Here is a 24632-nt window from a genome sequence, read left to right as displayed (position 1 = left end):
CAATTGGCAGTGAGTTCCTTCACATCACGTTACTTTTCACGCTCTGCCAGAGCTCTGCTAAACCTGACATCTTGGCCTGACCTGGATTCTGCCCGCATACGGTTTGCAGGTGTATGCATAGTTATTTATTTGGTTTCTGCCTGTTAAATGGAGTTTGACGAAGTGCAACATGACTTGAGGCCTTCCAGGCTTAGTTACTAAGTGTAGCCCCAGGTACTTCTGCCTAAAAGAGTTTGGATACGAAGCCCATTCTCATTAAAAATAGTTGGCAACTTTTTTCCCTCCCACATGAATTTTTGTCCCCTATTATTTAGCATTTGTGTTATATTGTCCGGTAAAATTACTATACTTCCCCTTAATACCTGGCGAGGGGATGAAGTCATATGGAGAAAAGAATACTCACATTGAACCTATTTCAGATTTCTCAGGGTTTAATTGGCTTCCCTGCATGACATAATTACCAGATTAGATTCCGAGTCATATCGAAATCCAAATTGGCTTCTGTTGACACTAACGCAGGCTACTCATTCACTGCACTGCCTGCTGGGAACTGAGCCCAATGGTGTTAGGTGAAAGTGTAGCCACCACTGTTCACAAGCTGGCCCTCCCTTGCCCTGCACAACAAAGGACTCCTCTGAAGTTGGATGATCTATAAAGACTAAATAATACAGCCCCAATAATTGCGCGGTGGCCTGGGCACATTGGCACCATGCTGGCCCTCTGCAATCACCTGGAGGACAGCTTGACATCTCTGCTTGTGAATTTCTCCAGTAAACGCCAGCTTCAAAGTATATTTGGAGGCGGGCGTGGGGGGGGGTCCTTCTATAGCAAAATAATCTCACAGAATTGTTTGCATGTTGTGACACAGATTTTCTTTCAGCCTGAGCTCTTAGGGTGTTTTGCTAATTACATAATGGATTATGATGTGCACGACTTTCTCTCCCCAACAGTAAAAAAGGCAATTGAGCTGAAGTCCAGAGGGGTGAAACTGCTTCCAAGCAAAGACACAAACCACAAAAATGCTGTTTGTAAGTACTTTCTTATAAGCTGAGGTGCAGTTTTACAGACATCAGAATTGTAATCATCTTAAAATCAAGCATATCTTAAAAGGGGTTGTCTTTCCCCAGGCAGTCCAAAACAGTGAAGAAATGTACACTTACGATAAGTTTTTAGGATTTGGTAGTTGTACCAGAGTCAAACAAATGAGTCTTTCTTACAAAGTTAAGTCAAGTTGATTGATCTTTCATCCTACTAAACTCCACCTACATTGGCATCTCTGGGACTAGAGTCTACTGGAGGGTTTGGATAAGCCCTCTTTGTTTAAAAAACTCATGCCATCTGTATGTGTCCATTACTTGACAGTTACAGTGCCTTCAGAAATTATTCACACCCCTTGACTTTTCCCACATTTTGTTGTATTACCAAGTGGGATTAAAATGAATGAAATTACTCTGTAATATCAAAGCAGAAGAAAAACACTTTTTTAATATTATTATTAATTAATTAATGGAAAATAGAACACTAATATGTCTTGATTAGATTAGTATTCAACCCCCTGAGTCAATACATGCTAGAATCACCTTTGGCAGTGATTACAGCTGTGAGTCTTTCTGGGTAAGTCCCTAAATGCTTTGCACACCTGGATTGTACAATATTTGCCCATTATTCTTTCAAATTCATCAAGCTCTGTCAAGTTGGTTGTTGACCATTGTTAGACAGGCATTTTCATGTCTTGCCATAGATTTTCAAGCCAAATTAAGTCAAATCTGTAACTAGGCCAATCAGGAACATCCAATGATGTCTTGGTAAGCAACTCCTGTGTATATTTGTCCTTGTGTTTTAGGTTATTATCCTGCTGAAAGGTGAATTTGTCTCCCAGTGTCTGTTGGAAAGCAGACTTTTTTTCCTTTAGGATTTTGCCTGTACTTAGCTCTTTCTATCCTATAAAACTCCCAAGTCCTTGCCGATGACAAGCATACCCATAACACGATGCAACTCATAACACCACCATTCTGGAAAATATGAAGAGTGGTACTCAGTGATGTGTTGTGTTGTATTTGCCCTAAACAGAAGGCTTTGTATTCAGAACAAAAAGTGCATTTCTTTGCCAATTTGCTATTAGTATTACTAAAATGCCTTATTACGAACTGGATGCATGTTTTGTAATATTTTTATTCTGTTTAGGCTTCTTTCTTTTCACTCTGTCATGTATGTTAGTATTGTGGAGTAACTACAATGTTGTTGATCCATCCTTAGTTTTCTCCTATCACAGCCATTAAACTCTGTAACTGCTTTAAAATCACTGTTGGCCTCATGGCGAAATCCCTGAGTGGTTTCCTTCCTCTCCGGCAACTGATTTAGGAAGGGCACCTATATCTTTGTAGTGACTGAGTGTATTGAAACACCATCCAAAGTGTAACATCAATAACTGCACCATGCTCAAAGGGATATTCAATGTCTGCTTTCTTTTTCCTTATCTACCAAAACGTGCTCTTCTTTGCTAACCATAGGAAAACCTCCCTGGTCTTTGTTATTTGAATCCATGCTTGAAATTGACTGCTTGACTTTGGAACCTTACAGATAATTCTATGTGTGGGCTACAGGGATTGGGTAGTCATTAATACTAAACACCATTATTGCACACAGATTGTGAACATGCAACTTATTTTAACATAACAAAAGGGTTGAATACTTATTGAATTAAGACATTACAGCTTTTCATTTTTTATTAATTTGTAAACATGTCTAAAAACATAATTCCACTTTGACATTATGGGGTGTTGTGTGTAGACCTTAACAGAACAAAATGTGGAAAAGTCATTGGGTGTGAATAGTTTCTCAAGTCAATGATCAATGTTAATATCGAATCATATTGCATGATTGCTATTTATTACCTAGGGGGTATACTATACGTGGAAATATCAATATGCCCCCTAACAGATTTTATTAGACAGATTTATTTTCTTATTTTATTTGTCTAGGCAGGTCAGTTAAAGAACACATTCTTATTTTCAATGACGGCCTAGGAACAGTGGGTTAAGTGCCTTGTTCAGGGGCAGATCGACAGATTTTTACCTTGTCAGCTCGGGGATTCAATCTTACAACCTTTAAGTTACTAGTCCAACGCTCTAACCACTAGGCTACCTGCCGCCCCAGATATACTAAATGATGTACTAAATCCACCCAGTCTGATGTATGCTTTCACAGGTCAGGGTTTCTTACCGGAGTGTACTACCTGTGGTTGCCACTGGAGGGCAGTCTTGAGTTTCCTCTAGTATCCAGGTGACCCTGATTGGGCTTATTGGGATCACCTACTGGATGACTATTTAGGTTCCTCTGTGGACTGGGCCACATTCCCATCAAGAACCGTTATCCCCTTCCTCTTATGTCATCAGCTTTTGAGAGACTCCACGGAGCTACGGTTTTCTCTAAATTGGATTTACGGAACGCGTCAAACGCCTGAAACGACGGTTTTCTTCTGTACCCATTCTCATTCATGCGGAACCTTCTCTCCCCTCGTGGTAGAGGTGGATGCCTCTGACGTTGGCATGGGGGCAGTTTTGTCACAACGCTCGGTGAAATACCAAAAGCTCCATCCCTGTGTCTTCCTCTCCAGGCATCTCACTCCAGCGGAGAGGAACTATGATGTCGGCAATCGGGAGCTTCTTTCGCTCATATCCCTTCACGGTTTGGACTGACCACAAGAACCTGGTCTACCTCCAGGAGGCTAAACGCCTCAACCCCGACAGGCTCGTTGGGCTTTCTTCTTCACTCAGTTCAGATTCACGTTATCTTACTGTCCGGGGTCTAAGAACGTCAAGTCGGAGGCCCTTTCTCACCAGTTCCCTAGCTCCAGTGAGGATCGGCCGCTTAAATCCATCATCCCCTGGTCGCTCATCCACGCGCCGGTGTCCTGGGGTATAGAGACTGTAGTGAGGGAAGCGCAAGGTAGGGAGGCAGTTCCAGACGGCTGTCCACCTAAAATACTTTTTGTTCCTCTTGGGGCACTGTCCAAGGTACTTCAGTGGGCTCACTCATCGCATCTCACCTCTCATCCGGGAGGGCAGAAAACGCTAGAGTTTTTGAGGAGGAAGTTTTGGTAGGCAGACACTCTGACCTTTGTGGCTGCCTGTCCAACATGCGCCAGGAACAAGACTCCTCGTCAGCAGCCTCTGGGGCTTCTTTATCCACTGCCAACACCTTCTCGACCCTGGTCCCATCTCTCTATGGATTTCATCACGTGCCTTCCATCCTCAGAGGGACACGGTCATCCTGGTTATTGTGGAGCGCTTTCCTTAACCTGGGTGGAGTATGCACACCACACTCTCCAGTGTTCCTCCACTGGCCTGTCACCATTCCAGGTGTTGTACAGTTACCAGCCCCCCCTGTTTCCAGATCAGGAGATTGAAGTGACGGTTCCTTCCGTTCAACGCCTTATCTCTCGTTGTTGCTGGACCTGGAAGAGGCCTCGGTCAGCTCTCCTGAGGTCCTCAGCTCAGGTTCAACGACAGGCCAACCGTCATCGCAGCCCGAGTTAAGATAAGGGTTTCTTCCTGAAGTGTACTACCTGTGGTTGCCACTGGAGAGCACCCTTGGATTTCCTTTAGTATCCAGGTGACCCTGATTGGGCTTATTGGGATCACCTACTTGATGACTATTTAGGTTCCTTTGTGGACTAGGCCAGTTGCTCAGGTTTTGTTCAGTTTTCTAGTGTGCCGTTGCTTTGTTGTTTTGCTATGAAGACCTTAGGTAAATATTCTGGATTTACCCTTACCTCTGCCTGCTGTGTTTCTCTGCGCCTGGGTCCAAGTTCGTACTTGCACTATTGTCACATATGCATGGTGATCAGGTAGTTTCTGATGTGTTTATGGATATGTACAGTACATGCACATGCAATCTCTTTGACCTGATGAATGACCACCTTGGATTGAAACGCTGTTACAAGAAAGCCAGTGATATATTTTCATTCACACTGGGTGTTGGACCAAAATGTATTTCAGACCTTGCTAGTAACACTGTTCTGAGTATCCAGGGAAGAAATGTCTCCATATAATTGAGGTCATAGTATTTGTTTTTCATATTTATTTATCCAAAAGTGGTAAAATGTTTGATTATCAGTTGGACATTACCACTATGAGTATCACACATAATTATGTGCGTAATTAATTAAGATTTTCATTTTCACACATATCCACACACATACAAACCATTATCCAACAAGCAGTGTTTGCTTGGCGTTAATGTTTGCCCAATTTCCGTAATGTGTTTTCCAAAACATGCCCTTGATGCTATCTATAATAGTATGGGGAAAAACAATCCCCTGGTGAACACCACATTAAATTGTATTAGTGATGTGCGCCATGCTAAGCTTCACAAAGCATGTTCTATTGCAATTACTGTTACTAAATGGCTGATTTTGCAAAAGTGAGGCACCATGCGCAATCTGGAATTTGAATCTCAGGTATATGGTGATATTAGGTCCTGGATGGATAAACAAATAGCAATTATGAAAACACAATTTTGTGACGCTGGTGTAAGGCAACCTTGTCAACAATGCAACATAATGCAGTGCATGGAAAAAGTCATCTTTATATACTTGAATAGTATCAACAAGCACAGACAATTATTAACAAAGTTTGTAACTCTTAATGGCCTAAATTCTGCAAAGGAAAATGTATTTGGTCATTCATACACAGGGTTATGCATATTATCACCATCACCAGACTCTTTTAGATGAGGGATTAAGCTCAGGTCCTGACTCACTCTGGTCATTAAAGATCCCATGGTGCTCATTTAAGGAGAAGAGGTGTCAAATTATGGGTTCTGGCCAAATCCCGGATGTATAGACAGCCTACTCGTACTATCTTCCAAGACGTCTAATTACTGCAGCTACATTTCAATTATTCTTACCTGCATTGAAATGGACAATTTTGTTGGTCAATTTTGTTGATGGCTGGAAAAATGACTGACATCCATCACCAAGGTGGTTTCTTCACATTTTTCACTGGATGAAAATTCCACCTATCTACACAGTGTGGAGCCTGTGTTTACCATCAAGTGTCGAATAAACTGTGAGAATACAATAGAGTGTGGGAATTCATTACCCTTTCTTTGGTTTGGTTTGCACATACTGGTCAGTAGAACCACCTCCACCTGCACAAATTTAGCAGATTGATTGCATGTGGGATGAAAGAGTTCTTTGTTCTTTTGCACTTAACCTTAGGTAGTATACAACTACAGCACGAAGGAAGAAATTATAATTCTATATTCAAGCTGCACTGGTCACTATCTAAAGTTGTCTTGGCTTTACCTAGAACTTGCTAGGTAAATATTTCTGAGAGAAATCTGTTGTACAGTATTCTGATGACCTTACTGAATACCATCACAATCTATTAATTCTGTTCCAAATATTTATTTTCACTTCAAATTCCCAAACTAGGCAGCCATGCAAAAGGTTACAAGAGATTTTTTAAATCTATAAAATAGAGTCACTGTAATTCAATTTACAATGAAATAATATGAATGAAATAAATAATACTTTTCTCAAATTAAATTATTTTACAAATTGGTATCTATGTTTGGAGCAAAGTTCAGTTTGTTATTGTTAACAGTACTCAAATATGTGTCTTAACGAAGTCATCCGTGGATCTTTAATGATAGTAGTCATTAAAGATGGAGTGGAAAGTTTACCTTTCGCAGCAGAAGTGAGCTATGTGAGCTCATCATTCATTATAATAGTAGTCTAGAGAAGTCGAAATGTGGAGGCTATGAGAGGGAACAGAAATTTTCAGTTGTAGTTCTCCCTGCTAAAAATTACCTGCAAAAAAACAGCTGACAAACCAAAATATCTTTGTTAAATTAGTATGAAATTGAAGTCATGATCCTTTTAATTTTCAAACCATAGTCCTAACACAAAAATGTGGAGTAGGATGATCATTGTGCAGAACAGGAAACAGATATGTTAGTGCAAAATTCACATCTGTAAGCTGGACATAAGCTTTGATCTGTAACTTTACAAACTGATATCAGCAATAAACAGAGATCACATTTGAAGTCAGCATCAAACAGAAAGACATGACAGTTTATCAAAAGGGGTAGCACTGGCTGTCCATGCTGCCAAATCCATGAACACATTCTCTGACCTTGGCTTGAAATGAACATATTAGCATTATAAATTATTACATTGGATTTCATGGGACAAGGTTAATATGTTCTCAAATACTCTGAACGTAACCTCCAATATGCCATTTCGCATGTAGCATGTTGATCTTTCATAGAAAATAATTGTAACTTAAACCAATACCATACTGTATATTGAGCGTTCACTCATGGAAATGGTTATGAAAGGATGCTGTAGTCTGGGATTACTATGCAGTACATCAAAAGGAATGGGGGGGCCCAGCTTTTTGCACAGTTTTTTTTCAACAGAGTGAGATAAAATTGTGTGTAACCTGATTTATACTTGAATAACTTGTATTTCATATTCATATATAGCATTCATTTTTTATGTGTGTCCATACTGTCCATGGGTTTCTAGTGGATAGACGATATGGTTCAAGAGAAAATAGCCTAATTAGTGAAAAGAATTGCATTATTTCCAATTAACTCTGCAACACTTCCAAATGTTTAGTTTTTTCACAACTGTCACCAGTTTGGCAATAAAACATTTCCAACAAAGACATATTTACATAGTAAAATAAATACAAATGTGTACAAAAATATTATGGATATTTCATGCAGAAACCCTCATTTTAAACACTTATTCACTAAAATATATGGTTTATATTTAGGATAATGTTTTACAGGTTTATCATTCAATTTTTATTTTCAAATAATATTTTCTTAAATTATTTTATACACTCACAAGACCGTTTATTAAGTACACCCATCTAGTACTGGATCGGACGCCCCTTTTCCTCCAGAACAGCCTGAATTCTTCGGGGCGTGGATACTACAAGTCAGAAACGTTCCACAGGGATGTTATTCCATTATGCCGCAATGGCATCATGCAACGGTACACCACCGCCACCAGCCTATACTGTTGACACCAGGCAGTGTGGGTCCATGGATTCATGCTGCTTACGCCAAATCATGACTCTGCCATCAGCATGACAATTCATCGGACCAGGCAAGGTTTTTCCACTCCTCAATTCTTACTTTTAGCTCAAAGGAGGGGAACCCGGTGCAATAGCCCATCCATGACAAAGATCGACGAGTTGTGTGTTCCGAGATGACGTTTTGCACACACGTTTCGACCTCTCTCATCAATGAGCTGTTTTTGCCTAAAGGACTGCCACTGACTTGATGTTTTTTGTTTATTGCACCATTCTCGGGAAACCTTAGACATTGTCGTGCGTGAAAAGCCCAGGAGGGAGGACATTTCTGGGGTACTGGATCCGACGTCCCTGGTACCGAAGATCATACCAAGCTCAAAGTCACTTAGCCCACTCGTTATGCCCATTCTAACATTCAATCGAACAGTAACTGAATGCCTCGATGCCGGTCTGCCTGCTTTATATAGCAAGCCATGGCCACATTACTCACTGTATGTAGGATTGATCCATTTTCATGAACAGTGTGGTGTACCTAATAAACTGTCTGGGTGAGTGTATATTTTACATGTGATAAGGCCACACATAGGGCCAGAGATAATTAGAGACACCTGTGATGATTTGAAGTACCCAAAACGGCCACTAGATGTTATCTGATAAAATTCCATATATTCCTTGAAAGTTATAAAAATTTACTGAACTTTGAAAGTTTCCAGTAATATACCCTCCCTTTACAACACTAATTACCATGAGCGGTAAACCATTAAAGCTCCTGTCATCACAAGTTGGAAATACATTCATGGATCCTCCTGGCACCAGAGGGCGGCAAAGACCGCCCTAGAGACATTTATTGGACTCAGGTGTGTCTTATTAATTCATGATTGTGTCCGTGTTAAAACACGTGTGTTTTCTGTGGTCCTTTGCAGAAGCTTGAGTTGTTTACCGTGTGAGGTCGGTTCCTGAGTGAGTTTTCGAGACATAAGCTGTGGTCGAATACCCATACAAACATACTGTATACTACATACTTAATGAGTATATACTATTAGTTCATTTTAGTGTACTGTAAATGAACAGTATGCTTTCAGTTGAGTGTACTAGCTCTTCACCTGTCCACCAGAAGTTGATGCTGTTGCTATGCAACCTCTTGCTAGCTAGTTAGCATAACAAATTACTTGTTAGACATTTTACGACTTCGGGTGTGTAAATTCTTAGCGTTATCAGATTGTCCGTTTGTAAATTCAGAGCGTTTCGCTCTCGGAGCGCACACTGGACGCTCGGGCCAAAGAGTAGGGTTGATTTGAGCGGTCTGACCTTACAACGGCAGTCAAGCACTCAAGCTAACATTGGTTAGCTTGCTAGCTACTTCCAGACGCAAATGAGACCACTGATCATTTTACTCGCCCTAGCAGAGCTGGTTAGGCAGTTTTCATGTTATCCAGAACGTTGGTGACTGTGCTGCTGGCTACAATTTAATTACACTTTTTTTGCCAACGTTTACTGACACCGGCCACATTCAACGGGTGTTGAGCGCTCGTAAATTCATTATTGTTCGCCCTGGTAAACTCAAACGAGAGTGCTCTGAAATCGAAGTAGATAGCCAGAACGAATTTACAAAGCACCCGAATGTCCATTGAGAACGCACACCGACGATACCATTTAGCTAAGCCAGGAATGACGGGAATAATAAAGTCAATAAACGTTAGGTAGTTAGATAGCTTATAGTTAATATACTGGCAAGTTTGATCTATAAGTAGCCAACTAACGTTAGGTAGCGAGCTAACATACCGGTACATACTGCTGTGATGATATGCTAAGTGGTTCGTAAGGACAGCGTAGCTAACAAATTGTCAGCCAACATAACGGGTAAGGTAACTTATTTGAAAAGTCATTACTCTATTACATTGATCAACATTTTTGAACATTTGTCATAATTATTCAAAGCAATGAATTTGTATCTGCTCTCGTTGTACTTTGGCTTCATATTTTCAATTTCCTGAACAATTGCTTTATGGGCCCTAAAGTATGGAAATAACATCAATTTCAAGTTCATTAACATCCGGGAAAATTTGGCATACTAACGATATCAATACTATGACCAATAAGCATGCTATATACTCAATTCACATCACCAATAGTACAGTAAGTGCGGTTAGTATGAGTATTCAAACACAGTGTTGGTTGTTTTTCTAGTGTACTGTGATCCTGCGGCTACTGTTTCTCAGTAAAGTATTTATTTTTATCCTTACCACTGATTCCTCGTCTGGTCTCTTCTCTGCACCTGGGTCCAACCTCACCACGTCACAAATACATATTTCATATCTGAATGCAACCCATACAAATGTTATGATGAAACATTGTACAGGCTGTTGTATTTCTATAGCTGTTGACTCACCTGTTCAATTATTTCACTTGAAACAAAGCTTATAAACCAGTTCGATGTAATATAAAAATATATTGTTCCTTTAACAACCATTATTCTGTAAATTGTATGACAAATTTCTTACCTTAAACTTTTCACTTACATTTTGCTTACATACGCTAACATTAAGTAATGTGTATTATATTAGAATAGATATAAAACTATAAAAGTGTAATAGGATATTATCCAGTGGTGTTGTGTAGTGTTTGATGCAAGATTATTATGTGTAATGATTTGTCTCAGTCTGTGTTGTGGTCATTAGAGACTTTTAACTTTTTATTTCAAGACATGTATTACATGAAACAATGCCCAATGATCAATGCATTTTCCATTCCGAAAGCAATTTTTAGGCCAAATTGACGCCAAAAGTTTTAATTGACAATTTTACTACTAATGATCTAAGTTTGCAGTAACTGTGAGTGGACTCATCTTTGTATTATTTCATGGCATCTGAATTAATGGCAGCGATAGGGGAATATTTTTCCTTCATTGAGACTAATGGCGCGTGATCTTGTTAGAACATGAAATGAGATTTATTGCTCTAATACTATAATTGTGAGGGTGCTGTTTGTCGCCGCTGTCTCTTGCTCCTGGCTCTGTGCTTCTAGTGTAATACCTTTTAGATTCTTGTCAGCACTTCTTATGGAGTATCGATATGGGCCTTTGTTAAAAGTATCCCAGCCTCTGTAGCAAACTCAACTTTTTTTTAACCATCAGTGTGTATAGTTTGTAGTGTCAATGAATGAATTAGTCATGAATATTGTACAGTCAAGTTTATCACATTACTTTGATAATTATATATATATATATATACATATATATATATGTATTTTTTCCATACCTGCCCGGTATATACAGTATACTTGTGGTGCACCACTTTTATGGAATTATTTTATTATATCTGTCACTAGTATTTCAATAGGTTTTGTACCTCTTTTCCCTCACCACTCTGTATTCCACCTTTTATCCTCTTTCTGTAGTGAGCCAAGGTGGCATGGCAGCAGACGTTTGTCCAGATCCTGGTATTCCAGAGAATGGGAAGAGGATGGGCTTTGACTTTCAGTGGGTGCCTTTTCTTCACTCTTATCAGGTTTGGCGTCAGTGTAATGGGAACTGTGTGGAACAGCTTTAATCAGTGCGAGAGCCCTGCTGTGTTGCATTTTTAAACCCCCACTGCTATACCATCACCATTAGTGACTGCAATTGCACACCCTCAATAGGTGATACGACCCTCTTAAAGAAGATACCTTAATTCAACAAGGACCATTACTTGTTTGTTAAGGAGGCAGACTTACTTATAACCATTAAAAACAAAGAAACTTGAGAATGGTAGGGAACTTGTACACAGAGAAAAACAGTGATATTTAGAGGAAGGAAGTCTGTCACAGGCATAGAGGGGCCAGGGGTCGATGGTGAGCTCTGTACGACCAGTCAATCACTTACGGTCATTTGTCTCTGCAACTCCCATAGGGTCGGAGCCAGCATCCAGTTTTCCTGCGATGACAGCTATGTGCTTCAGGGATCAAAGAGCATCACTTGCCAGAGAGTGACAGAGACACTGGCCGCGTGGAGTGACCACAGACCTATCTGCCGCAGTAAGTGTGAATGCATGCAGACCATTTTCCCATCCCAACACTTTCTGTTGGTACATTTTCCCATCTTGTTATTAAGGGAGATGAGGGACACGCACCAATGGTGGGTAAGGTGATCAATGGTGAGGGACTACAGTACAGAGATTCTTATATTTATTTTTTATTTTTTTATTTCACCTTTATTTAACCAGGTAAGCAAGTTGAGAACAAGTTCTCATTTACAATTGCGACCTGGCCAAGATAAAGCAAAGCAGTTCGACACATACAACGACACAGAGTTACACATGGAGTAAAACAAACATACAGTCAATAATACAGTAAAAAAAAAAAAAAAAAAAAAAAACAAGTCTATATACAATGTGAGCAAATTAGGTGAGAAGGGAGGTAAAGGCAAAAAAGGCCATGGTGGCAAAGTAAATACAATATAGCAAGTAAAACACTGGAATGGTAGTATTGCAATGGAAGAATGTGCAAAGTAGAAATAAAAATAATGGGGTGCAAAGGAGCAAAATAAATAAATAAATTAAATACAGTTAGGAAAGAGGTAGTTGTTTGGGCTAAATTATAGGTGGGCTATGTACAGGTGCAGTAATCTGTAAGATGCTCTGACAGTTGGTGTTTAAAGCTAGTGAGGGAGATAAGTGTTTCCAATTTAAGAGATTTTTGTAGTTCGTTCCAGTCATTGGCAGCAGAGAACTGGAAGGAGAGGCGGCCAAAGAAAGAATTGGTTTTGGGGGTGACTAGAGAGATATACCTGCTGGAGCGTGTGCTACAGGTGGGAGATGCTATGGTGACCAGCGAGCTGAGATAAGGGGGACTTTACCTAGCAGGGTCTTGTAGATGACATGGAGCCAGTGGGTTTGGCGACGAGTATGAAGCGAGGGCCAGCCAACGAGAGCGTACAGGTCGCAATGGTGGGTAGTATATGGGGCTTTGGTGACAAAACGGATAGCACTGTGATAGACTGCATCCAATTTGTTGAGTAGGGTATTGGAGGCTATTTTGTAAATGACATCGCCAAAGTCGAGGATTGGTAGGATGGTCAATTTTACAAGGGTATGTTTGGCAGCATGAGTGAAGGATGCTTTGTTGCGAAATAGGAAGCCAATTCTAGATTTAACTTTGGATTGGAGATGTTTGATATGGGTCTGGAAGGAGAGTTTACAGTCTAACCAGACACCTAAGTATTTGTAGTTGTCCACGTATTCTAAGTCAGAGCCGTCCAGAGTAGTGATGTTGGACAGGCGGGTAGGTGCAGGTAGCGATCGGTTGAAGAGCATGCATTTAGTTTTACTTGTATTTAAGAGCAATTGGAGGCCACGGAAGGAGAGTTGTATGGCATTGAAGCTTGCCTGGAGGGTTGTTAACACAGTGTCCAAAGAAGGGCCGGAAGTATACAGAATGGTGTCGTCTGCGTAGAGGTGGATCAGAGACTCACCAGCAGCAAGAGCAACATCATTGATGTATACAGAGAAGAGAGTCGGTCCAAGAATTGAACCCTGTGGCACCCCCATAGAGACTGCCAGAGGTCCGGACAGCAGACCCTCCGATTTGACACACTGAACTCTATCAGAGAAGTAGTTGGTGAACCAGGCGAGGCAATCATTTGAGAAACCAAGGCTGTCGAGTCTGCCGATAAGGATGTGGTGGTTGACAGAGTCGAAAGCCTTGGCCAGATCAATGAATACGGCTGCACAGTAATGTTTCTTATCGATGGCGGTTAAGATATCGTTTAGGACCTTGAGCGTGGCTGAGGTGCACCCATGACCAGCTCTGAAACCAGATTGCATAGCAGAGAAGGTATGGTGAGATTCGAAATGGTCGGTAATCTGTTTGTTGACTTGGCTTTCGAAGACCTTAGAAAGGCATGGTAGGATAGATATAGGTCTGTAGCAGTTTGGGTCAAGAGTGTCCCCCTTTGAAGAGGGGGATGACCGCAGCTGCTTTCCAATCTTTGGGAATCTCAGATGACACGAAAGAGAGGTTGAACAGGCTAGTAATAGGGGTGGCAACAATTTCGGCAGATAATTTTAGAAAGAAAGGGTCCAGATTGTCTAGCCCGGCTGATTTGTAGGGGTCCAGATTTTTCAGCTCTTTCAGAACTTCAGCTGAATGGATTTGGGAGAAGGAGAAATGGGGAAGGCTTGGGCGAGTTGCTGTTGGGGGTGCAGTGCTGTTGACCGGGGTAGGAGTTGCCAGGTGGAAAGCATGTCCAGCCGTAGAAAAATGCTTATTGAAATTCTCAATTATGGTGGATTTATCAGTGGTGACAGTGTTTCCTATCTTCAGTGCAGTGGGCAGCTGGGAGGAGGTGTTCTTATTCTCCATGGACTTTACAGTGTCCCAGAACTTTTTAGAGTTAGTGTTGCAGGAAGCAAATTTCTGCTTGAAAAAGCTAGCCTTGGCTTTTCTAACTGCCTGTGTATAACGGTTTCTAGCTTCCCTGAACAGCTGCATATCACGGGGCTGTTCGATGCTAATGCAGAACGCCATAGGATGTTTTTGTGTTGGTTAAGGGCAGTCAGGTCTGGGGAGAACCAAGGGCTATATCTGTTCCTGGTTCTAATTTTCTTGAATGGGGCATGTTTATTTAACATTGTTAGGAAGGCATTTTTAAAAATATCCAGGCATCCTCTACTGACGGGATGAGATCAATATCCTTCCAGGACACCCCGGCCAGGTCGATTAGAAAGGCCTGCTCGCTGAAGTGTTTCAGGGAGCGTTTTACAGTGATGAGTGGAGGTCGTTTGACCGCTGACCCATTACGGATGCAGGCAATGAGGCAGTGATCGCTGAGATCTTGGTTGAAGACAGCAGAGGTGTATTTAGAGGGGAAGTTGGTTAGGATGATATCTATGAGGGTGCCCGTGTTTAAGGCTTTGGGGGTACCTGGTAGGTTCATTGATAATTTGTGTGAGATTGAGGGCATCAAGTTTAGATTGTAGGATGGCTGGGGTGTTAAGCATGTTCCAGTTTAGGTCGCCTAGCAGCACGAGCTCTGAAGATAGATGGGGGCAATCAGTTCACATATGGTGTCCAGAGCACAGCTGGGAGCAGAGGGTGGTCTATAGCAGGCGGCAACGGTGAGAGACTTGTTTTTAGAGAGGTGGATTTTTAAAAGTAGAAGTTCAAATTGTTTGGGTACAGACCTGGATAGTAGGACAGAACTCTGCAGGCTATCTTTGCAGTAGATTGCAACACCGCCCCCTTTAGCAGTTCTATCTTGTCTGAAAATGTTGTAGTTTGGAATTAAAATTTCTGAATTTTTGGTGGTCTTCCTAAGCCAGGATTCAGACACAGCTAGAACATCCGGGTTGGCAGAGTGTGCTAAAGCAGTGAAAAGAACAAACTTAGGGAGGAGGCTTCTAATGTTAACATGCATGAAACCAAGGCTATTACGGTTACAGAAGTCATCAAAAGAGAGCGCCTGGGGAATAGGAGTGGAGCTAGGCACTGCAGGGCCTGGATTCACCTCTACATCGCCAGAGGAACATAGGAGGAGAAGAATAAGGGTACGGCTAAAAGCAATAAGAATTGGTCGTCTAGAACGTCTGGAACAGAGAGTAAAAGGAGGTTTCTGGGGGCGATAAAATAGCATCAAGGTATAATGTACAGACAAAGGTATGGTAGGATGTGAGTACAGTGGAGGTAAACCTAGGTATTGAGTGATGAAGAGAGAGATATTGTCTCTAGAAACATCATTGAAACCAGGAGATGTCATTGCATGTGTGGGTGGTGGAACTAATAAGTTGGATAAGGTATAGTGAGCAGGACTAGAGGCTCTACAGTGAAATAAGCCAATAAACACTAACCAGAACAGCAATGGAGAACAGAACAGCAATATGTTGAGGATGTAACTGCTACCTACTACCTCCCAGGTCAAAGACTTGAATGTTCTCTATTCTTCATATTACCATGGCTTTACCTGGAATTTACAAAGGCTATTCAAGATTCAATCCCCTTGATTTAAAAGCATTGAGACGTCTTCCCTCTTTCTTTATTGAGACATGCAGTTGTTAGCCATCTGTGAGAGGCAGTAACTGCAAGCTGTCTTCCTTTGAAGTGTTAATAGCTGGGATGAATATCACATGAGCTCCCAAAATTATTATGACTGCATGGTAGGCTTTTGTTAGCACATGTTGTGTACAAAAACAGAAAAGGTTTATTTTTACAAGTTTTTTGTTGTTGTTGCTATATACACTATTTATCACCTTTGAAAATGTGATCCTGCTCTCAATGGGTTTCCCCTGACTAAATTCAAGTTTAAAAAAATAAGATATATATATATATAGAAAAAAATTCTGTAATCCCTATCCATTTAGATTTGGGGAAGCATTTTTTAAATTTTTATTAAAATATATTTATAGCAGTCCATATACAATAGACTGGTGCTACCAAACTGTAAATGTGGAAAATATATTGGATTTGAAAAAAGTAATCAACGTAAACTGTTGTTTTGAGGGTGAAACTTCAACCAGAAGATTATGTCATCATTGTAACAAGTTTTATACATATATTTTTTTTAATTTGAATTTGGACCTTTGAAACAACATTTGATCTTCAACTATAGGCTGTACAGCATCTCCTACTGGATCGTTGATTTATCTGCAATTATTAATTTGATCTCTCATCTAGGGTTTTAGCCAAATCCAGCCTTGCTTAGCTTTGATATTTGTCACTGACTTCTACCAAAGTGCTATCATGAGAATGATTATTGAGAGCTCTCTTAATAACTAAATATTTTCACTGTTGCTATCGAAGTCATTCCAAAGAGTAGGTTTAACGGAGCAAATTAAATGCAATCATCCTTATGTCCTCATATATCATCAATGATACTATTTAGGCCTATATAGCATTTGCAAAGTCATCAACAGCTGTTGTTTCAATTCAGGGTTAAACGAAACTAAAAATAGGCATTATAAATAGGCCTAGGGTTTCAAGCTTTGATTGATTTTCAAGTGTAATCTTCAAGTTAATCATGAATATTAAAATCTAAGTTAAAGTGTAGGACTAAATCAAATCAAACGTTTTTTAAAGGGCATTTAAATTTTGAATAGATTCAATTAAGTCCTATTCTTTAATTTAGATTTTTGGTTGAGATGGAGTGGCGAATCCAACATATTAATTATTCATTTGTAGACAAACTGGATATTGGATTGTTTTTGGTTGTCAATGCAACCAAATAACAACATTTGAAGGAGATGTATCAAATCAAATCAAGATGTATATACTGGTTGGATAGTGCCATCTATGCCATTGACATTGTCTGGATTTAATTCAAGTTTGTCTACAAATTAATAATTGATATGTTGGATTCACGTTTCCATTTCAACCAAAAAAATCGAAGTTAAAGAATGGGTGGGGGACTATAGCGGTAACACATTGGGAATTCAACAAGTGTGTGAATAAAGGTTGGAAGCTCATTGATCAATGTCTCAAATATTACCCACATTTCCACGTTTAAATGCCCAGTGGCACACTTATGAAAGCATGTTGTGGCTAAACTGATACTCCAATCTGAACTTAAACCAGGTAGAAAGTGTGTAGAAATGATAATGAACCTAAATGCTTTAATACTTTAATCTCCAAACTATTTTTCTTCAATCACAGCATTTTTAATATAGAGTTATTAGCTGTGATATTTAGCCGATTTGGTTGATCTTGTGGTTTCAAACCAGTGAGCTTATTAATATTATTAATCAATAATATGGGCAGATGGAATTATTGACAATGAAAAAGGTTGAAATGTTGTTCTCTTGTTATATAATTGCTACATTTACTATCAATATACGATAAAAATGTGTTTTCCAGATTGCGTTTTGGCAACAAAAAATAGGAATGTAAATATTTGGTCGCGACAGAGACAACCTGGTTCAATTTGGGTTCCGAGCTGAGATCTGCAGAGTTCTAACTTTCAAAGCCATAGAGGATACAGGCCTCCAGATAACATAAATCAAAATGAAATGAGGCAGTATGTCAACCATCCAGAAGTAAGACTAACCATGTTTGACAATTTCATAGCACCATTCCTGGGAAGTACTGATTGATCCAGACACTTTTTTGTCACAGCATCACCCATGAATATCTTTAAGAATAACACTCTACTACCCCCTCACCCCCAAACCTCTCTCCACTACCATCCCCTCCATGCGGAGCTAAGTAACAGGTAGAAGCCATTAAATGTGAAGTTACAAAGCCTCCAGCTCAGAGATACACTGCTGCTCTTTTCTCTCCCGGATGGGCATGATCCCAGGTGATTATTTAGTTAATTATAGACTGTTGTTCCGACCTGTAAATGAAGAATGTGCTCGTTTTGCCATTTTTTTCTATCGACTATAGAACCCTCTGACACTTTGATAATTAACAGGCGCACAGCGTAGTCATCAGAGATTTCATAATTAATAATTTTCAGCTTCACCTCTTGATGATTTCACTCACCAATCCTCAGTTGTTGTGGAGCGGATAAAGTTTGAGTAATTAGGTGCTATTAAAAGGCACTGTTTTGTAAACAAGCATATTGGCTTCCAGCCTTTCAATGAAGGATACCACTGTAGAAGGATACCACTTAGGGTTGGATTCTCAGAAGGCTGGAATCCAACCTTAAGATTCCAGACACATTTTCTATGACGCAACACATGGAATCTCATTTTTGTAGAGAAAGTGTCCATCTTCCAACCTTGAATGCATTCCACGACTAACTGTTTTACAGAAAATGTACAGCAGTGTCAAGTCTATTTCTGGAGTTGGTTGAGGTTATTGCTTTACCAAATAGCTCATCTTTCTCAGTGTGATTGTGGGATATATATCACCTGTTGTATCATTGCATTGTTGTTTCCAATGTTTCATTTCTGATGGATGTATTTGATTTGATTTCAACAGCGAGAACGTGTGGCTCTAATTTAAGAGGACCAAAGGGCTTCATCACGTCCCCTAATTACCCTGTTCAGTATGAAAATAATGCCCACTGTGTCTGGGTCATAACAGCAGTGGACAATGGGAAGGTGAGTCAGATGTATTGTCTTCTTTCACTTTAACACGGCGAGTTATCAGCATTCATATACTTGCTAATGAATCCCTCTGCAAGGTGAATGGTTCATTTTTTGTAGTATTTTGCAAGTTGAGTATCAAGACATTATCACATTATTTTGGATGGAGTCTGAGAGATGTTTTGACTCTAAATGAAGGGAAATATATTTTATAGTGACAGTGACCCAATAGGACAGATCTTACGAAAGGCAACATGTTCTGTATTGCAAAATAGTATGTGAGGCATAAACCTTTAAATTATAACAAATGTGTGGTATATTTATTTACCCTGCATGATGCCAAACCACCCATGACTTCATTGGATGGCTTCATTGGCATTGTTAAGGAAACATTTCATTATAATGCATCGTTTTCTTTCAGCGATTAAACAATTTGTTTATACTTGGCATACTCCATGTTTATTTCATTTTCTTTGAATAATAAACTCCACAAGTTAACAGCAAGAATGGAGATGATTTCTGTGTGAAAATTATTTATTTTAATTCAGTCACCTCAATGTCAGAAAAAAGAGCCGTATTGGAATCATGCTGATGCAATGGATGAATATCTATTCCGTGGTGGTGGGGGGGGGGGGGGGTCCAATCACATAATCACTAAATGATCATAACAAATATGAGGCATATTACCAGAAAAAAAATCCAATTTTATAAAGAGGGCCCACTTGAAACTGTTCAAATGAATGGTTTCTACTTGTCGTGTATATCCCTCGTGCAACATAGGGGTCAGAGCACTAAAGATAAAGCAAACAGTAATTCATATTTCCTGCTGTAAATTATGGATACTTCAAGAAAGAGTGCCTTAAAGGAAATGGAACTCTTCAAAGTGATTGGAAATAAATAATTAGTCACTTGGCGTCACTTGGCGCCTCCCAAAAAGCCATATCACAACCTACAGTTGAAGTAAGAAGTTTACATACACTTACGTTGGAGTCATTAAAACTTGTTTTTCAACCACTCCACAAATTTCTTGTTAACAAACTATAGTTTTGGCAAGTTGGTTACGGCATCTACTTTGTGCATGACACATGTAATTCTACAGACATATAATGTCACTTATAATTCACTGTATCACATGTCCAGTGGGTCAGAAGTTTACATACACAAGCTGACTGTGTCTTTAAACAGCTTGGACAATTCCAGAAAATGATGTCATGGCTTTAAAAGCTTCTGATAGGCTAATTGACATCATTTGAGTCAATTGGAGGTGTACCTGTGGATGTATTTCAAGGCCTACCTTCAAACTCAGTGCCTCTTTGCTGGACATCATGGGAAAATCAAAAGAAATCAGCCAAGACCCCAGAAAGAAAATTGTAGACCTCCACAAGTCTGGTTCATCCTTGGGAGAAATTTTCAAACGCCTGAAGGTACCACTGTACCCTGTATCATCTGTACAAACAACAGTGCGCAAGTATAAACACCATGGGACCACGCAGCCGTCATACCACTCAGGAAGGAGACGTGTTCTGTCTCCTAGAGTTGAACGTACTTTGGTGCGAAAGTGCAAATCAATCCCAGAACAACAGCAAAGGACCCTGTGAAGATGCTGGAGGAAACCGGTACAAAATTATCTATATCCACAGTAAAACGAGTCCTATATCAACATAACCTGAAAGGCCGCTCAGCAAGGAAGAAGCCACTGCTCCAAAACCGCCATTAAAAAAAAGCCAGACTACCGTTTGCAACTGCACATGGGGACAAAGATCGTACTTTTTGGAGAAATGTCCTCTGGTCTGATGAAACAAAAATAGAACTGTTTGGCCATAATGACCATCGTTATATTTGGAGGGAAAAGGGGGATTCTTGTAAGCCGAAGAACACCATCCCAACCATGAAGCACAGGGGTGGCAGCATCATGTTGTGAGGGTGCTTTGCTGCAGGAGGCGTGCACTTCACAAAATAGATGGCATCATGAGGCAGGAAAATTATGTGGATATATTGAAGCAACATCTCAAGACATCAGTCAGGAAGTTGAAGCTTGGTCGCAAATGGGTCTTCCAAATGGACAATGACCCCAAGCATACTCCCAAAGTTGTGGCAAAATGGTTTAAGGACAACATAGTCAAGGTATTGGAGTGGCCATCACAAAGCCCTGACCTCAATCCTCAGGAAAATTTGTGGGCAGAACTGAAAAAGTGTGTGCTAGCAAGGAGGCCTACAAACTTGATTCAGTTACACCAGCTCTGTCAGGAGGAATGGGACAAAATTCACCCAACTAATTGTGGGAAGCTTATGGAAGGCTACCTGAAATGTTTGACCCAAGTTAAACACATTTTTTGAAACAATTTTTATTTCACAACCAGCTATGCTAGTTGAGAACAAGTTCTCATTTGCAACTGCGACCTGACCAAGATAAAGCATGGCAATTCGACACATACAACAACACAGAGTTACACATGGAATAAACAAAACATATAAGGCAATGCTACCAAATACTAATTGAGTGTATGCAAACTTCCCACTGGGAATGTGATGGAAGAAATAAAAGTTGAAATAAATGATTCTCTCTACTATTATTCTGACATTTCACATTCTTAAAATGAAGTGGTGATCCTAACTGACCTAAGACAGGGCATTTTTACTAGGATAAAAAAAAACTGAGTTTAAATGTATTTGGCTAAGGTGTATGTATACTTCCGACTTCATCTGTATGTGCTGTGATAATTGCGTTGTTTGCTCTATAACCTGTTAATTCATATTCCTTGCGAACATGATATATGAGCCTAAAGGCCGAGACAATAAGGAGACACAGTGGCAGAATGAATTCAACAACACCTTTGCTTTATCACAAAACCGGATAGCCACCTCTGTCCAGTGAAGTCCACAAAGTATATTGCATGTACAGCATGGTCAAGCAAGTTAATGTTTCCGACATTTTTGGACCACTAAACAATTTAGAACCACAGAGAGTTACCACAAGTCCCAAAGAAACAGGAGCTGCCTAACATATTCCATCCCCCTCTCTTTCATGTTGACGAAGCAGTCTATCACTTTGTCACACAGTACATGCTTTTATTTTTCGTAGTTCTAGGCTACCTGGCTAAAATGCTTTCTCTCTAGCCTAACTTCCATTCATGGGCAACATTACCTAGTTAACATGAGTCTTCTACATCTAGCTACATACTCAACTTCCATCCTCTCTGGCCAGGGGCACAACAATGTATGAATTAATGGCTGGATCAGAATTGCTGTTATACTTTGGCCAGTATGGAGATTTAAGTAAAACCACAAGTCCAAATCCCTATCTCCATCCATGGCTAATTTAGGAAAGTGCCAATTTTAGTTAGCTGGCTAGCTAGCCACCGGAGGACAACAACACAAATAGATGCAACAATTAAAGTTTTTCTGACAATGATGTATGCTCTCAGTGGGATTTGATAGGAGTGACGCCAAATCCAAGCTGGCTTCCCTTGACACTTTTTTTTGGTGCGCCAGGACCATTCACAGTTGAACTTGCTTAGTTTAGCTCAACTCTGATTGGCACATTTTTTATACTTTTTTTGTCAAGGGAGGCCAGATAGGCGCTGGCTTCCTTTGCCTTCAATGCTATAGTCGGCAACAATGCCATACTTGTTTAGACCAGACAGCGTCAGATAGATGGCCTACACATAGAGAGACAGAGGGGCGCTGTTTTGCTTGCTCTGATGTTTTCTCCTTTGAGATACATTCAGCCTCTTGCGACTGAAGGAAAATTGTGAAACACAGAGAGAGGAAAGATACATTTATTTTTGTATTAGTCCATTAGTCCAACTTTACAGTTGGCACTATGCATTAGGGCAGGTAGCGTTCTCCTGGCATCTTCCAAACCCAGATTCGTCCGTTAGACTGCCAGATGGTTAGGTATGATTCATCACTCCAGAGAATGCGTCTCCAGTGCTCCAGAGTCCAATGGCGGTGAACTTAACACCACTCCAGTCAACCCGTAGTATTGTGCATGGTGATCTTAGGCTTGTGTGCTGCTGCTCGGCTGTGGAAACCCATTTCATGAAGCTCCCGATTAACAGTTATTGTGCTGACGTTGCTTCCAGAGGCAGTTTTGAACTCGGAAGTGAGTGGACAGAAAATGTGTACGCGCTATGAGCTTCAGCACTCGGCGGTCCTGTTCTGTGTGGCCTACCACTTTGCCGCTGAGCCGTTGTTGCTCCTAGACGTTTCCACTTCAACACTTGACAAACTGAATTGTTGGAAAGGTGGCATTCTATTACGGTGCCACGTTGAAAGTCACTGAGGTCTTCAGTAAGGCCAATCAACTGCCAATGCTTGTGTATGGAGATTACATGGCTGTGTGCTTGATCTTTTTTTTTTTTTTTACACCTGTCAGCAATGGGTGTGCCTGAAATATCCGAATATACTAATTTGAAAGGGTGTCCACATGCTTTTTCATATGTAGTGTATCTTGCACCAAGTACATGGTCCTTCGAGATTTTGATTGAGATTGTTGTCTTCCAATGGCTGGGGTTGTGGCAGATGTTCCTGTCTGTCTCCTGTGTAGACTGATAAGTTTGTTCCTTTTCTTTAAACCTATTCTCAATTAATTTTGCAGGTAGTATAGGATAGAATTATCTTAAAGTAGTCTGTTTTGTAATAAAATTACTCTTCTGAAAGTTGTTTTTACCTATATTTATTGCAAGAAGCAAGTGCCCTTTTTAAATTACTTGCTGTGTAAGTCAAGTTTTCATTATTTCCTTCTCTAATTTGTGGTATGCCATTATTCAAACATGAGCATTTATCTTGGTGGAAAACTTGGGTTTTGAAAACAAACCCGTGAGTTTTTTTTAGAACACATGGACACATTCAGCTCAAATGAACATCCATTCTGTGGCTTTTTTTGCTAGTTTAGGAAGATATGATAGTCATGTTTTGGGCTTAGGAATTATGTTCTCCATCTAATTGGAAGAAGGATTGCTTGTATGAGCAGGTCAGAGTATGAACAACCTCATAAAATGTTTCTTTCTTCCGATCTGTTCTCTAGCTAATATTTTCTGACATTCAGTGTTACAAGTAGTGCTGCCTCATCAAATCCCTAGTTGATTTGTGATCATAAGCCAACCATCATGTGTTACATTGATTACACAAGTGTATGTATATGATAAGTCTAGATGTCCACAGTTCAATGAACTGTCCAGGTTCTGAAAATGCCCGCCAGTTGACCCTCTTTCAAGATAACACTGTTGTTTGTAGGGAATATTCCATTTTGTAAACTGCACCTCAAACAACTATGTTCATGTCTGGAGCAAGTTTTGATTAATTTTGATTAATTTTGTGCATACAATCATTTGAATGTTTTAACTCACAATTGGACTTCAATGTTATGCTCTAAACTGAGAGTCACCTGGCATACCATCATACATCAGACTAGGTTACCCCAAGGAGAATAATCCATTCAGTAATTAATATAGTCATTGACACATTAATATATTTACCCCCGATGTGTTAGTGTTTGTGTATGTAACTGGTTGACAGTATTTATAAACAAATAGTGTGATGTTTTTGACAAAACAATGTTGTTGGGACACAAAATGGGCAA

At 40.1% G+C, this 24632-nt stretch overlaps 1 protein-coding gene across 1 annotated transcript in view; it reads left to right on the top strand.

Annotated features, from left to right (window-relative positions):
• LOC115113847 (CUB and sushi domain-containing protein 1-like) overlaps positions 1–24632 on the top strand; it is a 494033-nt gene that overhangs the window by 298477 nt on the left and 170924 nt on the right. The window contains exons 7-10 of the mRNA XM_029641828.2: positions 951–1028; positions 11451–11532; positions 11941–12065; positions 18942–19063. Of these exons, the coding sequence (XP_029497688.2) occupies positions 951–1028; positions 11451–11532; positions 11941–12065; positions 18942–19063 (407 nt within the window). The remainder of the gene's footprint in view (positions 1–950; positions 1029–11450; positions 11533–11940; positions 12066–18941; positions 19064–24632) is intronic.

Source organism: Oncorhynchus nerka, linkage group LG28, assembly GCF_034236695.1.
Source record: "Oncorhynchus nerka isolate Pitt River linkage group LG28, Oner_Uvic_2.0, whole genome shotgun sequence".
NCBI lineage: Eukaryota > Metazoa > Chordata > Actinopteri > Salmoniformes > Salmonidae > Oncorhynchus > Oncorhynchus nerka.
Note: the sequence above shows the minus strand (reverse complement) of the source record. Positions and strands in the feature narration are given on the sequence as shown.